This window comes from Theropithecus gelada, chromosome 8 (genome assembly GCF_003255815.1).
Source record: "Theropithecus gelada isolate Dixy chromosome 8, Tgel_1.0, whole genome shotgun sequence".
NCBI classification, from domain to species: domain Eukaryota; kingdom Metazoa; phylum Chordata; class Mammalia; order Primates; family Cercopithecidae; genus Theropithecus; species Theropithecus gelada.
In genome coordinates, this window is record NC_037676.1 from 106,157,421 (window position 1) to 106,174,644 (window position 17,224).

Here is a 17,224-nt window from a genome sequence, read left to right on the forward strand (position 1 = left end):
ATTAATGCCAGAAACTGGGGAGTTAACCTTGACTCTTTAGTCTTTCTTAACACTCAAAAATATCTCAGTCCCTTTTTTCTTACCATGTCTATTGCTATTATCTTTATTCAAGCCATAACTACCTTTTCCAAGGGTTACTGTAAATGTCTTTTAACTTTTGGTGTCATACAGCCTAGTCTCTATGTAGTACTTATATTCATCATTTTAAAATGTTAATCAGATTATGTCACCATTACACTTAAAATCCCTCAATGGTTGAAATTTAAAATCTTTAATATGAAATAAAAGACTTATCTAAGTTGTTCTGTGCTGCCTTACCAGTTTCACTTAGTACCATATTCTTCTTCATTCTTTTTGGTTCAGAAACCATTGTGTTCCTTCAGTTCTTTTATAGCACCATATCACATCTTTCAGTTCTCATCTTAAACATTATTACTTTAGGGGTGTTTGCTGACCCCAAAGTCTAAATTAGATCTTATTGTACTCTTTCATAGTGTCTTGTATTTTCCTATATGATACTGATGATTTGTTCTGTTTCTCTATCCCTACTCTGTTGTAAGCATATTTCATTGCTTTACCCTTTACAGTAGAGCTCAGCACAATACATAGCAAATGGAAGGTGTTCAGTATGTATTTTTAGAAAATAAAATTATAAATAGAATTTTAAAAGATATATGTGAATATATAGACTAAAAAGATATTAAAGATAACAAATATTTTATATTTTGAAATACTGAGCAAATAAGAAGCATGTAAGTTTGGGAAATGGTGGATATACATTCTTAGTTGCCAGTTACATAAATTGTCTGACAAAATTTTTTTAATTTACTTTTTATAAGAATGTGATTTCTGAAAAAAGTTGAAAAATTATTTCAAAATATTAAGTGATTCATGATGTTTAAGTAAAGTTTATTTTTACTAATATTGAATGAATCTGTTTTATAATTTTCATACAAATTACTATTTTGTGGAAACAATTTTTTCAACCACCCAAATTTCTTAGGAAGTTTTAGCATGATGAAGAATATCATACTGCATTTCAGAAATGGCATTTAATTATTTGGCTTTTTAAAATACTGGTTATTGGCAAACCAATGTAAACTTTTTAAATGTCCCTTAATCTTTGGAGAACAAACTCATGTCTTTAGACCAACATGGGAGTAAAAAAAATAGCATGAATAACAGTCATAGCTGATAGTCTTTTTCAGCATATACATTTTTTTGTTTCTATTTCTGTTTAGTATTATTTCTCTTTTCACAGGACTTTTGTTCTGTAGGATCTGTCTAGAGATATAAACCTTATATTATACTTTCTATAAATTTTACTCATTTTAAATATTAGCTTTCTTTTGGCATATATATATATATATACACACAAAGTTCTTGAGACCAGACAGGATCACACAGTTTAAAATGTTTATAATGTCTCTGTCTGTCCCTTTTTTCACCATCTCCTTTACTGCGCTCTTTTGTCTGACTCTCACAGGAGACATGGATTACAACTGGTTGGATCATACGTCTTGGCATAGCAGTGAGGCATCCCCAATGTCTTTGGTGAGACATGTGGAGCCTTACTATTTAATTTTCGTTATCATTTCACTTTTCCTTTTTTATTTACACCTTTGCATGTTTCTTTTTTGTTTCTTTCTTTTTTTTTTTTTTTATCCCATACCTGTAGGGGACAGTCAAAAGGGAAAAAGAAAAACTAGTGAGCAGGCAGTTTTGTCGGACTCTAACACCAGGTCTGAAAGACAAAAGAAAATGATGTACTTTGGTGGCCACTCTTTGGAAGAGGATTTGGAATGGTCTGAACCTCAGATTAAGGACTCTGGGGTAGATACGTGTAGTAGCACAACCCTTAACGAGGAGCATAGCCATAGTGATAAGGTACTGAGATTGTGGAGCCTGCCTTTTAACCTGCTCATTCGGTCTTCGTTTGCTCTCTGTCACTCATTAAAACAGAACATAATAAAAGGACAGGGCATCTCAAGGGTCACTGTAGCATTTCTTAAGGTGCAGAAAAGAAAAACAAAACCAAACTAAACAAACAACAAACCAAAAAAATCTCTTGCTTACTTGGCTGTTTTTATTGTTTGACGGCATACCAAAAAATAAATATATAAAAATAAATCTTAGGAACAAAGGAATGTTTTGTCTTTCGTTGCATGAGAGAACTTTGTAGTGTTATTAAAAACCACAAATAATAAATAATTTTTGGATTGGCTTATTTGATTGCTTGCATATGTTTTCCTTGGGATGAAAATTAAATTATTAATAGTTTGAATCCCAGACAAAAGGGAGATAATTGGGACTGTTTGCACAGAAAAAGTTGTTTTTCTTTTTTCCCTTTCACTGTCATTTTGGTCTTTTGTTTTATTGTCATAGCATTTTAATGTAGTATTAATTAGTATTAGAGCCCTTGCCATCTGCTTTGATATTTATTATTTTTGCTTTTAGGATAGTGGGACTTTTGAAATCTTTTTACCATATAGATGCGATTGACTGGAACTTGCATTTTGCCTGCTAAATTTTGCATGAAGATATGCCTGTTACTTTTTGATAACTATGAAACTATGATTACACAAATCATTTACTTTCCTATTGAGCATATCATTCATAAGAGAATAGTGTCATTATTTACAGAGGCCTTGGTTCAGCCCTGAGAAACAAAGAAACTACTAATGTTTTCAAGGTTATTTAACAATAGATATCATTGAATTATCTAGTAAAGGTAATTTACTAAATAGATCAGAAACCTGAAAGAATCATGAAAGAACCTCTGAGAAGTGAGAAATGTAATCTATTCCCACCTGTAAATGAAGCCTGTTTCACTCCCATGCAGATTGAGTTGGAAATTTATTGGGGTTTATGTACACTTCATTATTTTAATCTAGAAACCTCTTCAAAAAAGCCCTCATCATAGGGTCAAATTTAATGTTTTAATATGATTTGACTTTTTAATTGTTACTGTAATACAGTCTTTCAAAATCTTCCAAATGTGTTTGAAGAGGAAATTTTCATTTTTAAATTAATTCACTTGCATAGAATTTCAGTGTATCTTTTCTACCTGTGAATTTTTATTTTTCAGCATGTAGATAATTAGTTGCACGCATTTTCAAAATTTCTCAGATTTTGTAGAGCTATTCATTATTGTGTTAGAGAACTGTAAGAACTGGAAGTAATTGGAGTTTGAAAAAAACTTTGAGATTATACTGAGGTTATAAGCATAATATAGTACACCCTTATGAGCAGTGCTTTGAAATGAAAGCTGGTTTGTGTAATCATAACACTGGAATTCTGAAGTTTAGAGAGGTCATACAATCAGAGACCATTTGTCATAAATTGACAAAATCATTTATTTATTTTGTATTTATTTATTTTGTTTGTTGATGCAAAATGTCAGCACCCTGTAACCTGGCAACCATCTAAAGATGGAGATCGTTTAATTGGTCGCATTTTATTAAATAAGCGTCTAAAAGATGGAAGTATACCTCGAGATTCAGGAGCAATGCTTGGCTTGAAGGTATGTAATAAAATGTATGATATTTTGGCTCTATACTCTTATAGGTTTACCCGGAAAGCAAAGGATAACTTTCAACCTGTACCAATTTAGTAGTGTATTTTTCCATTTTCAATAATTTGTGAAGATTTGCACTCATTATCTAAAACATTTCATTTTCCCACTATTATTTAAGAAGTTGCCATAATTCCACAGTAATACTTGTGTATATATAAATTTGGAAGACATTAAAAGTAACCTCATTAGAATCTACCTGAATCTGAAATACAGTGGTCAAACTCATTTTAACTATACAGTTTATTCTTTAAGTCTAAATCTGTGTTTATATTTTATTAAAGTGATAGTTTTTTATAATTACTCAAAATGAAAACTTGGGAAATGTAATATGTATATTACATATGTATATATATAATTTTGTATAAATGCTGTAAAATGTGTGTGTGTGTGTATGTGCATATGTGCACTTAAGAGAGTACTGTTTGAATTCTAAAAACAAAAATAATTATACTGGGAAATTAAATACAAATATTGATTTATGTTTTACTGTAAAATACCAGGAAATTATTTGGTAAATACATTCAATAGAGCTTTGTTTGGTTTTTGTGCATCTAGTATACCCAATTAAAACCTGAAATGAAAAAGGAATATGCTGGGTGTCATGGTTCATGCCTGTAATTACAGCACTTTGAAAGGCCCAGGTGGGAATATTGCTTTGGACCAGGAGAATATTGCTTTGGACCTACCTAGACAACATAGTGAAGTCCTGTCTCTACCAATTTTTTTTTTTTTTTTTTTGAGATGGAGTCTCGCTCTGTGGCCCAGGCTGGAGTGCAGTGTTGTGATCTCTGCTCACTGCAACCTCTGCCTCCTGGATTCAAGTGATTCTCCTGCCTCAGCCTCCCGAGTAGCTGTGACTATAGGCGCGTACCACCACTCCCAGCTATTTATTTATTTATTTATTTTGTATTCTTAGTAGTGATGGGATTTCACTATGTTGGCCAGGATCATCTTGATCTCTTGACCTCGTGATCCACCCACCTTGCCCTCCCAACGTGCTGGGATTGAACCACTGCGCTCAGCCCAAAAAATTTTAAAATAGCTGGACATAGCAGCACATGCCTGGAGTCCTAGCTACTGAGAAGGCTGAGGCAGGAGGACTGCTTAAGCCCAGGAGTTTGAGGTTAGAGTGGGCTGTGATCACACCACTGCACTCCAGCCTGGGCAACAGCATGAGACTGTCTCTCTCTAAATAAAGTAAATGTTTTAGAGCTAAGTCATTCCTATAAAAATTGTCCTGTAGAATATAAGAGATATTAGGAAACTTTGGATGTAGGTGGAAATGGGCTATGTATTAGGCCTTTCTTGCATTGCTTTAAAGAAATACCTGAGACTGGATAATTTATAAAGAAAAGAGGTTTAATCAGCTCATAGTTTTGCAAGCTTTAAAGGAAGCATGGTGCCAACATCTGCTTGGCTTCTGGGGAGGCCTCAGGAAGCTTACAATTATGGTCAAAGGTGAAGGGAGAGTACACATGTCACATGGCAAAAGCAGGAGCATGAGAGAGTGGGAGTGGGAAGCAAGGTGCCACATAGGTTTAAATGACCAGATCTTGGAAGAACATTTATTGGGTGGCATCCATGTACTTGCACTCACCTGAGCATTTTATATCTGTTATCCTAGTTAACACTCACAATAGATGAGAAATAGGCTTAGAGAGGTGTTTAACTTCCCCGTGGTCACAAGATGGTGATGATGGTGGAATTTAAATTCAGATTTGACCCATTTCCAGGGACAGTGAGATGTGCCTATAGTCCCAGCTACTTGGAAGGCTAAGGCAGGAGGATTGCTTGAGCCTAGGGTTTCAAGTCCAGCCTGAGCAAAATAGTGAGACCCTTTGTCTTAAAAACAATTTTTTAATCCAGAGATGCCTATTATAGTGTTAGAATAAAGATTAGGAAGTCTTGGCTTCAATTCCAAATACAGGAGTTACTAGTTACATGAAACTGGACAAATAAACTTCTCTTAGCTTTAGATTTCTTATCTATTCAATGAGGATAATTGAATTGTTGTAATATGATTAAATAAACAAACATACAGACATTTAGTAAAGTGCCTGGCAAGCTTTAAGATATCAATAATCATTATAGCTAGTGTAATTAATTAATTATTATTAATGTTTGTTAAGCCAAGAAAGTTTTTAAATATTTACTTAAGGATATAAGTCAATAAGAGCTATACATTTAATTTTCAGATTCAAACATAGGACTAATTAGTTTATTAACTGAATTGCAGCTATGTGTAATTCACTGTAATTATGAAAAAAATGCATGGAATAAGATACACCCCATGATTTTTGAATTCAAATAACTTTCACTCTGTTTAGAAGAGAAAAACCAATTCATTTCAGTCAGTGAAGTTAGTTGCTATTATTTGCTTCACTTGCCATCAAATTGAGATATTTGACTGAATGGTAGTTGATTAGAATCAAAGCATTAATTTTGTAAGATATACAAGTATACATATGACTCCACAGCATTATTCCTAACATTTTTATTCATTTTCTAAAAGTTATATTTTAATAGAAACATAAAAATGAAAAATTGAGATTCAGATGGTCTGAAGTTTACATTACTTCTAATGCGATTAAGTAAATTTTGTAATTTTTTTCAAGTAAGATCCATCATCATTATGCACATTATCAGTGTTTCTAAAAGATTACCAATGAAAGTTTGGTGGTGTATCCTAATTATAGTAAAAGAAACAAAAATTTTGTATTAAAGTATTTACATCTATAACTAGAAATGTTTATATAATTAATATGATACTGTAAAATATGTTTTTGGAAATGACAAAAGCAAGAATTTTAGAATAAGGACAAAAATTACCAATTGTTATGTTGTTTCTAAGTTATGCAACATTTCAGCAAATAATGGGTATTAAATGGCAAAACAGTTGGAATATGTGAAAAAGACCTAGCTTTTAGGGCACGTACTAACCTAATAGAGACAATAAATTATTTAAGAAATCATTTTCTGTACATTAAATTAGCATTTTAGATGTTGCAAATTGTTCTAGGTATTTTTTACCTGAATCTTCAACTATGCTCATTTTAACAATATTCCTGTGTTAATACTTTCCTCTTTTAAACAGGTTGTAGGAGGAAAGATGACTGATTCAGGCCGGCTTTGTGCATTTATTACTAAAGTAAAAAAAGGAAGTTTAGCTGATACTGTAGGACATCTTAGACCAGGTAGGGTTTTACCTTTGATTATTTACATTTAAACTGTCCAACTTTAGTAGTTATGAGTTATTTTCATTTATTTAGAAGTGATTTGACAATAACAAAGAGCTCATTTAACTTAGATATAAATCTCTATTCATTAATGGAAAGTCAAAACTATTATTTCTTGAGTCATAGTAGATCAAAATCATTTTTATGTTGACTATATCTTATTTTTTTCTGATGGGTATTCTAATCTGTATATAATATTAACCTATTTTGTTTCCCATAGGACCTTTTTCTTTTGAGAAAATTCTAACGTAGTTTAGAACAAACTTTATGGACAAAGGCATATTTCCTACCATGTGTCACCCCTTATCTCTTTGGTAATGGATACTATTGGAGAAATCCTTGAGTACCTTAAAGAGGATTTGATAATATACTAATTATTAAGATTTTTACAAGAGAGTTTAGACAGTGGAAACCCTTTACAAAAAAACAAGGTGCTCAGTTGCACATATATTGAGAAACCTAGAGTATAAAGTCATAAAATCTTTAAAGAGGCAACTGATTTTGATTGTTGCTTAGAATTTGAATTTCTATTAAGAAATCACATAGAAATAATGTTTGTGTAATTTTTTCTTTTAATCATTGTCCTTTTCTGTGAAATACGCTAATCACCATGGTCATCAAATTTTGTGTCACTGGAACTGTTCTGAGTATGTTTCATATTGTATAATAGTTATTTTATCCTATGGAGTTTATTGAAGTTTACGATGCTGTTAAGTATAATTTATTGGATCAAATTTTCTTTATGAGATTATTATTACTGACACACACTATAGGTGATGAAGTATTAGAATGGAATGGAAGGCTATTGCAAGGAGCCACATTTGAGGAAGTATACAACATCATTCTAGAATCCAAACCTGAACCACAAGTAGAGCTTGTAGTTTCAAGGCCTATTGGGTAAGTTGGTTTCAGTATTTTATATGTGTGTGAAGTTGAATACTGTTAAACTATTTGTAATGTGCCATTTAATAATTTCTGATTGCTTTATGGAAATAAATTATTTTGTAGACAGTAACTTTTTCTCTTTCCTTACCAAAAGCATCACACCAAAAATAATATCTCTTTATCTAATCATATAGATGGTAGAATATACAGTTACTTACAAAAGAAGAAATATTTACGTGTTTATTCATTTTATTGTAACACCTTAGACGGTGGTTATAGGATTTAGTAGGGGAAGGAGACTATAAATCATCTATAGTCTACACATTTTACATTTTTCAAAATAGAGATTTCAACATAGGAAAGAAAGGGCCAAAGGACATACTATTCCTAGATAGAGGTAATAGTTTATGGAAAAACATGACATCTTTTTTAACAAGGTGAACAAACAGACCCAAAATAAGCAAACATCAAAGTACTCTTTGGCTTTGTAATTTATACCTCTGTTTTATAATGCCTATGCATTAAATGTAATGCCTATAGATTAAAATTGACAATTTCCAAACATTGGCAATAAATGTTAAAGAGGCAACTGAATTACATTATATGCCAAGGCAAAATATATACTTGTATCAGAGTAAAAGTAACAGAAAAATATTACTGTTAGTGAATTATTAAATGCAGATTTAGGGCAAGAGCATTCTAGGGTAAAGCCTACAGAAATCATTTGTTGTAGAATAGTAATGTCCAGTGTTAATTCATTTAGGAAATGATGGGCCTGTATTATTTTTATCTCTTTTTTAAAAATGCTGAAGAAAACGACTTAGGGTGGTAGCTTAGTTTTATTGAAATGTTCCTTTTAAAGTATTAAATCTGGTACTTGAAATTGTATTCATTTTTTATTTTGTCTTTTCATAGTTTTGTATTATGATAAAACTGCAGTGTTTAAGATTAGTGTATTGATCAAATATATTTCTTGGTATTAAAGGATCTTCAAGTCTTGTTTTTGTTTAATATTTTAAATAATTTATAGTCCTTTATGTAATTTACTGAATGAATGTAACCATTAATATTTAATCCTTGTGTCAAATCTCAAATAAAAATATACACTTATTTTTGGTGTAAATATAGTTCCATGGTAATTTGAGATTTCCCCATAAGAAACGTGTTTGTCTTTTCTCAGTGATGTTACTACATTTTAAAAGTTTCCGGTGGCTCATGCCTGTTATCCCAGCATTTTGGGAGGGCGAGGCGGGTGGATCCCTTGAAGTCAGCAGTTCAAAACCAACCTGGCCAACATGGTGAAACCTTGTCTCTGCTAAAAATACAAAAATTAGAGTGAGGCAGGAAAACTGCTTGAACCCAGAAAGTGGAGGTTGCTGTGAGCTGAGATCGCGCCACTGCACTCCAGCCTGGTGACAGAGTGAGACTCCATCTTTAAAAAATAAAAATAAATAAAATAAAATAAAATGAAAGTTTTAATCACAACATGAATATTTTACTTTTTATTTTGGTGATATTTTATTTGTACTTTAATGTTACTGATTTAGAACAGCAGGTAAAACCAAAGAGCAGAAGAGAATAAAAACCTATCTGTAAAACTTATCTTGTTTAATACAAATTTTTTATAATGGATAATTGTGCAGTGAGACACATAGAAAATAAAGTCTGTTTTTAAAAGTATGCTATGGATGCATATGAATTTTATTTCCTTTTAAATAGTTGAGGTTGGCCCAGAATACTTTTATGAGCAATAAGTACTAAGGCTTGTTTCTTATTTATATAATACCACTATTATACACAGTTTTCTTCATTTTACACTGTCCTATTAATAGGTTGATAATGATAAAAAATATGAGTTGTATTAATTGTTGAAACAGTTTCTCTTTCTTTCTTTCTTTCTCTTTCTTTTTCTTTCTTTTTCTTTTTATCATTTCAGAGATATACCTAGAATACCTGATAGCACACATGCACAACTGGAGTCCAGTAAGTTTTATTTATTCTAGAAGAAAATGTTATTTATAATTGCATTCATCAGAGGTCAGATGAAGTATTTAGCTAGTAATGTGAAGTAAGAAATATGATACCCTTACTATCAAGTATGTAAGCATATAAAGATGGAAAATTTAGTATTATTTCATGTCACTGTGGGAAAAAATACAAAAATGTAGAATATTTTAAGTTTTTTTTAAACATATTGTCTTATTACAGATTTTTAGATAGCATGATTAAGGTATACTGCAATAAACTGCACATACTTAAAGTACACAATTAGGTAAGTTTTGATATACATATATACCTGTGAAACCATCATCCCAACAAAAAATCATGAACATAGTCACTGCTCCCAAAAATTCACCCCCAAAACTTCCCCTAGTTTTAAGATTTACTGTTTGTAACCTCATCCTCATTAAGTAGGGGAAGATGCTTAGAATAAACTAGTGAATAATTACATTTATTCTAATTTATGTTTTTGGAAAGTGGGATAACAGTTCTGATTTAACATCAGAGGAGTAGTGGAACAATAAATACATAAGTTTAAAGTCAAATTTATCTATAATTTTAAACATTATTTTTAGTGGTATTTCAGATGTTAAATTATTTTTTTTCAATGAAGTAAGTTTATTGATTGAGAGTACAGTAAGGGATACTGGGAGAGAGGAAAAAAAGGATTGCAGTTTGAAATATGTTGATCAGGATAGACCACACTGAGAAGGAAGGATTGAAGGAAACATTTGGAGTGGCTGCCTGGGGGGAAGTCTTTCCAGGTACAGGATGTGTGGATGCAATGGCAAGAAAGCCTAAGGTGCATTTAAGGAAATTCAAGGAGGTCAGTGTAGCTGAATGGAATGAGCAAGAGGAAGAATGGTATGAATGAGGATAGAGGAATAATGGGCAAATTGCATAGGCCGTGTAACCCACTGTAAGGACATTGGCTTTTACTTTCAGGAAAATTGGGAGCTATCTAGGATGGTTTTGATACTTAGTGTTAAATACTGGCTACTAGGTTGATACTTAGATACTTAGTGTTAAAATCTGGCTACTAGGCTGCAAATAGATTAATAGAGTCGAGGGTAAAAGCAAAGAGACTAGTGAGAAGGCTAATCTAGTGGTAAGACAGTGGTGACGTAAACCATGGTGGTAGCAATGAGGATGGTGAGAAGTGGTCAGATTCTCTATATACCACAATAATTGAGAATGCACTATTAAAATAGATGTTTTTTAACTTTCATATTTACAATTACAAGTTTCTTTAAAGTCTTTATCAGAGTAGTCCTTTGAATGCCATAGCGCTATACTTTAAAATGTGGTCCCATGACTTATTTGATTTAGTATCTTTGACTACGTGCTAAATGATTTTATCCAAAGAATATCATGATCACATAAAACTGTAACATAAATAATCAAATTATAATTATTATAAAATGATATTATCATCATTTTCCTTATTGCTACCATTGTATTTAGTACTTATAACTGTGCTTGATGTTGTACCTATACCATCACATTTAATTTTTACAACAATCCTATGGGGTAGGTTAAAATTTTTATTCACCTTTATTACATCTCTCAGATATTGTATGAGCAACATGGAAACCTTTATCTTATTTTAGCTATTTAAAAACACCCTAGGCTATAATTCCAAAATAGTTTCTGAGGAGACAGGGGTCCTTTCTCAGATTAGATCCAGTCTTTTATTCTTTAAACATTGATGTTTTTCCAAGCCCCTGTCCTTAACCATCTTTATTCCTGGTTCCTCAATAAATTCTATTCTTCTTATGGTTGTAATTGCCAGCTGTATGACTTCTAAGTTTACATTATCAAAAGTAGGTATCATTGTCCCTACATGCCTGGATGTTCAAAGAATACATTCTGTTGTGTCTTCTGCTGCCTGAAGTTTAACAACCTTTATTGTAAAAACAACAACGACAACAACAACAACAAAAAAAAAACCCGGCTTCTTTTTTTTTTTTTTTTTTGAGACGGAGTCTCACTCTGTCGCCTGGGCTGGAGTGCAGTGGCCGGATCTCAGCTCACTGCAAGCTCCGCCTCCCAGGTTCCCGCCATTCTCCTGCCTCAGCCTCCCGAGTAGCTGGGACTACAGGCGCCCGCCACCTCGCCCGGCTAATTTTTTTTTATTTTTTAGTAGAGACGGGGTTTCACCGTGTTCGCCAGGATGGTCTCGATCTCCTGACCTCGTGATCCGCCCGTCTCGGCCTCCCAAAGTGCTGGGATTACAGGCTTGAGCCACCGCGCCCGGCCCCCGGCTTCTTTCTTAGTAGAAAGGTTTCATTCGTCCTACTTGCTAGTAATATAAAAGGTATCATTGTTACTTCTAATCCTAAGCCTTGCAGTTTCCCTTTCATTTTACACCGTATTCTCTCTAGAGGTGAGTTTTATCTACCTTCATTTCCAATTAGGCATACAACTCTACAGGTTAATTTCCAACACTAGTCTCTACTTGGACATTTGGTCCCATCTGTACTTCCACTTACCTGCTTTACATCTCCCATTGGATGTCTCAGAGGTGTTGTAGGTTCACTGTGTTCCCAATTAAGTTTTTATACATCCATTCCCTTAAACACAGGTCTCCCTGGCCAAGCGCGGTGACTCACGCCTGTAATCCCAGCACTTTGGGAGGCCGAGGCAGGTGGATCACGAGGTCAGGAGATCGAGACCATCCTGGCTAACACGGTGAAACCCCGTCTCTACTAGAAAAAAAAAAAATACAAAAAATTAGCCGGGCGTGTTGGCGGGCGCCTGTAGTCCCAGCTACTTGGGAGGCTGAGGCAGGAGAATGGTGTGAACCTGGGAGGCGGAGGTTGCAGTGAGCCAAGATCAGCCACTGCACTCCAGCCTGGGTGACAGAGTGAGACTCCGTCTCAAAAACAAAAAAAAAAAAAACAAAAAACAGGTCTTCCCCAGTGTTCTGAATCCCAATGAATATCAGCAATGTTCTGTCCAGAGAACATGACAGACATACAGGGAATATTCTTATCCCCAAGAATGAAAATAGTGACAATAAATATTTAATATTTTATTCCTTTTTTTATGCCCCTCACTTCTTTCTGCCAGTATAATTTGTTATATTGTTCTATACATCATTTTAAAAATTTAATAATTTTGTACTTATTTTCTTATTATTTGCAAATGTCTTTCAGTTGCTTTATTGATTTATGTTTTGATTAGTTCTTGTTTCTATTTTTAAATTTTTCTTAATATGTCATCGTAAGATATAAATATAGTACACTTAACAGATAGTAACTAAGTCCTGAGGTAGAGGCCTGTCTCTACTACAATTGGCACAGAAAATGGTTCACTGTTGGTCTTAAGAGAATCCCTATACTGCACTTTTGCTTCCAAAAAAAACGCTTTAAGAATATTTCAATGTTGTGTCTAAGAAAATGGCCTATATAATGACATTTTGTGGACATAAAAAAATACATAATTTAAAAGTTATATGGCAAAACTTACTAAATACTTGTGAAGAGCCATTGTTATTTGTTATGTGTAATTATCGTTGCAGGTTCTAGCTCATTTGAATCTCAAAAAATGGATCGTCCTTCTATTTCTGTTACCTCTCCTATGAGTCCTGGAATGTTGAGGGATGTTCCACAGTTCTTATCAGGACAACTTTCAGTATGTAGTCATTACATTTACTCTCCTTTTCAGAATATCAAATAGTGCTTTTAAAATACGAAGCTAGTTTTCTACAAACCAAGTTATTACTAGAACATAATTGTGCTTTTAACCTTCCACTTTATCATTCTTTTAGTTTTGAAATCCAATTTTGACTCTTTATCATACTGCTTCATTTATTAGAGTTAGATTTTCTGGAATTTAATAACAGTTATATTTTGTGAAGGTACCTAAACTCTTTTTTATGTTAGTAATTATAAGAAAATTCAAGTTCATAATTTTTGCCCTTTACCTTAAGATGACTATAATTTGTCACAGATTTTTAAGAGAAATAAAAATGTTGCACTATGTAAAGATGATATTTCAGATAAAAGTAAATATGAATTCTTCACTGCTTTTCAACTTTAAGGATTTTGGTGTCAGTTTACAGTCATCATTGGAGTTCAATATTGCTATGAAATATAATGATACTTGAGATTTTTTGTCAATAGACAAAATGAAATAAACAGAGAAATATGTAATGGATTGCTGAATACTTCAGATAACTTTGCACATTAAGTGATCCCTGATTTGAACATTTTAAAATAAAACTTAAATATTCATTTATGCATTTTATATTGTGTTGATATCAGAGGAGCTTTACAAATGTAAGTCTTTACTTTTTATTCATTTGTTCTGTTGTCATTCCCTTATTAAACCATTTAAAAGTAGTAACAAAATAAATTTATTCTTATACATTAGAAAAATACCGGTTAATATTACCAGTATTGTTGGGGATTACAAAACTTGAAATTTCACGAGTATTAAAAAGATATTTAGGTTGTCAAGATTCAGACATTGAATTTTGGATTAACAAAAAGTTACAGTTAAAAACTAAATTATTTGAGGCTGATATTTTAAGCCCAAAAAAGATAGCTTTTTGTTAAATTAGCTATGAAATTTTTCCTTTGATTTTTTTTGGGGGGAGAGTGGGAAAGGGTAGTATTTGTTTTTTCTGAAGTATTTTCATTAATTAAAAGGAGTTATAGGAAGTATATGCAAAAAGGAAAAAAGTTCATTTGCAGTCATTAAAAAAGTCATTAGACATGTCTTTTTTAGAATGATTTTGACCATAAAGGTGACAATAACAGAAAAGTTATGTAAGAAAGAATATGTGATGCTATTAGGAGATTGTAAATGTTCCACTAAAATAAATTTCTTCCCTTATTATTTTTTTTCCTTTCTATTTCATAAACAGAGTGAACTTTTTCATTTGAGGCTAGTGGTCTTTTTTCAAGTCTGCAAAATAAGTAGCATCTTTCTACTTATTCTTACATATATCGACAGCACATGTTGTCATTTATAGTTACAAATGTATGTTTTCTTCTACTATGCTATAAAATGCTAATGTTGTTTCTTATTATGGATCCATTTCAGTAGTTCATCCTTAAATAATGTTTTTGGGGCTGGATGATCCCAGTCCATAAATAAAACCGTGTTTGTGGGGGGTGTGTGTGTGTGTGTGTATGTGTCTGTCTGTGTCTGTGTGTATGTATAGTTTGCTTGAGTTCGTAAAGAAGGAGTGGAAGTTAGATTTTCTATAATAAGTAAGCATCACTTTGTTTTCTCATTTGAATCCCAAGGTCTTACTACAGATTGGACTAGGAAGGGAGGACGAGAAGCATAGTTCAGGGATTTAGACAAATTTCAAATTCAACTATTTTTCTTCATGGTTCAAAATTAATATAGTAAAAGGTACAACTGTTAAATATTTGGGGGAAATATAAACTTAAAAGTTTCACTTCTAAATTTATGTGTAACAATGTAAAGTTATAGTATTTAGATTTATAAGTGATTTTGTAATTAAAAATGTGTACTATTTTTTCCTTTTCTTATGACTTCGAAGGAATATGTTCCAGTATGATATTATTAGTAAAACTTTTAGCTGTATATGTTTTGAAATTGTTCACACATATACCCATACCCTACCCTATATATAAAAAAAAGTTGGTTATAAATATACTGCACATTTATTGTGGGAAATCTGGAAAGCACAGAAAATTAATAAGACGTAAAAATCACCTATAATCCTGACACTGAAATATAACCATTCACTACGTATAAATTTTTAAACAAAACTGAAAAAAAAAATACTATTTTGAATCCTGATTTTTCTCTTAGTAATATTGTGGACTTTTTCCTGTCTTTAAAAATTCCTCTTAAAATTGTTTTAATGTCCATTTTAATACTTCATTGTAACCTAAATCACTATTTTAGGGTACCTTGCTTGTTTCTAACTAATTTTTATGAATAATGATACTGTGGAAATCCTTGAATATAAATCTTGAATATTTTTGTTAGGACAAAATTCTATTGTCAGAATAACTTTCCAGAAATAAAATTACAATATAAAAGGCAAAGGAAAATTTTAGGATTCTTGAAATCTATTTTCAAATTTTTCCTTCAGAAATGATTTTACCTAATTAAATTCCAATCATCTACTTAAGAAATCTGTGTTAAGTTCTGACCCCCACATCAGGTATAGTACTAGTCACTGCAAATACAAGTTTTTACCTTCATGTAACTTATGAATTTTTTTCTTATATTTTTGCATCCAGGAAAATATAACTAAGATGCTATCTGATATATAATAATTCCCTTTATATTTAATCCTGTCTCTATCAGCCTGGAGATAATTTCGGTTTGCTCTAATGATGTAGAGGTTGGAAAAATATATCTACATATATCAACCCTAAGGAAAACTAGGAAGTCATAAACCAACATTACAATTCCTTTTTCCTTCTTTTCTACCTTTGGACATTTTTGCTGTTGGTTAGTTTTTACTTGGGCCCGTACTTCACTTACAAAATTATGATATTGCTAATGCCTGAGAACAATGATAATTTTTATAGTATGTGAGTTGGCCTTCCTAATATTCTGTCTGTTCATGTCTCAAATAGAAAATATATACATATAATATCATTCTCAAAGGAGATGACTATTAAAAAAAAATGTAAATTTGTTGTTTACATTTTCATGCTCAAGGCTGTTGATTTTTTTAAATGTATGCAATTTATTTTCTCTCCATTTTTGAATTGTCCTGCTGTTTATTATTCTAGGGCATAGCAGTGAAAATGCCATTAATGTATTTGGTGAAGGAAATCAGCATGAATTCAGGTTTATGCCATGTAGGCTGTATGTTAGCATTTTCACTGACAGCACTCCCTTACTAGGACCCTATTTTTAATATGTGTTCTTCCAGAATTTAGCAGTTTTTCTCCTTCAGTTGATTACTTTTGTAGTTCTTAATAGTTTCAATTAGTTTATAGTCTTTGACTATTTTGATAATAGGGCATTAAAAGAAAATATAGCTTTCAATTTTTTTCAAAGTGAGGAAAGGCTCAGAATTCTCTTTCTGTGGGAACGTATTACACAATTGATACTACTGATAATCATATTTTATTTCATTCACTTCATGATCTATGGTTGATTTATGGTTGCAGTGTTTTTCCAAGTTACTTTAAAAAATATCTTTTGACTCCATTTTAAGTAAATATTACAAATATCCATTTTATATGCCCATTTGAAAGGAATACATAATTTAAGGAGCGGTATATGTCCTTTCTATCTCCCTGGAAACTCCATAGCCTTTTTAAAACTTTCTATAAATGAAAGGTTTTTTTTGAGCTTTTATCTGTTACACTTCATTGTTATGACTTTATTATTCTGAAAGTATTGTATGAAAAGAATGTTCCAAAGATACTAGTGCAATTAATAGTGGAAAGTGATATTAAAAATGCAAAATGGATTGTGGTGTACAAATTCAAATTCCTCATTTGTATGAAGCCTGAATTGTTATAGATATCATCAGGTCTCTCATGCTTACAATAAATGAATTAATAGTAATTAC

General features: G+C 32.0%; 1 protein-coding gene across 34 annotated transcripts in view; it reads left to right on the top strand.

The window, feature by feature from the left end:
* The window catches only part of RIMS2 (regulating synaptic membrane exocytosis 2), a 728,068-nt gene that overhangs the window by 376,798 nt on the left and 334,046 nt on the right, over positions 1–17,224 (top strand). For 24 of the 34 annotated variants that reach the window (XM_025395352.1, XM_025395359.1, XM_025395360.1 and 21 more), the window contains 6 exons: positions 1,487–1,554; positions 3,404–3,523; positions 6,672–6,771; positions 7,587–7,710; positions 9,635–9,681; positions 13,223–13,335. In XM_025395352.1, the coding sequence (XP_025251137.1) occupies positions 1,487–1,554; positions 3,404–3,523; positions 6,672–6,771; positions 7,587–7,710; positions 9,635–9,681; positions 13,223–13,335 (572 nt within the window). Of the gene's footprint in view, positions 1–1,486; positions 1,555–1,678; positions 1,888–3,403; positions 3,524–6,671; positions 6,772–7,586; positions 7,711–9,634; positions 9,682–13,222; positions 13,336–17,224 lie in introns of all 34 variants that reach the window. The other 10 variants (XM_025395354.1, XM_025395350.1, XM_025395351.1 and 7 more) reach the window with 1 other exon arrangement.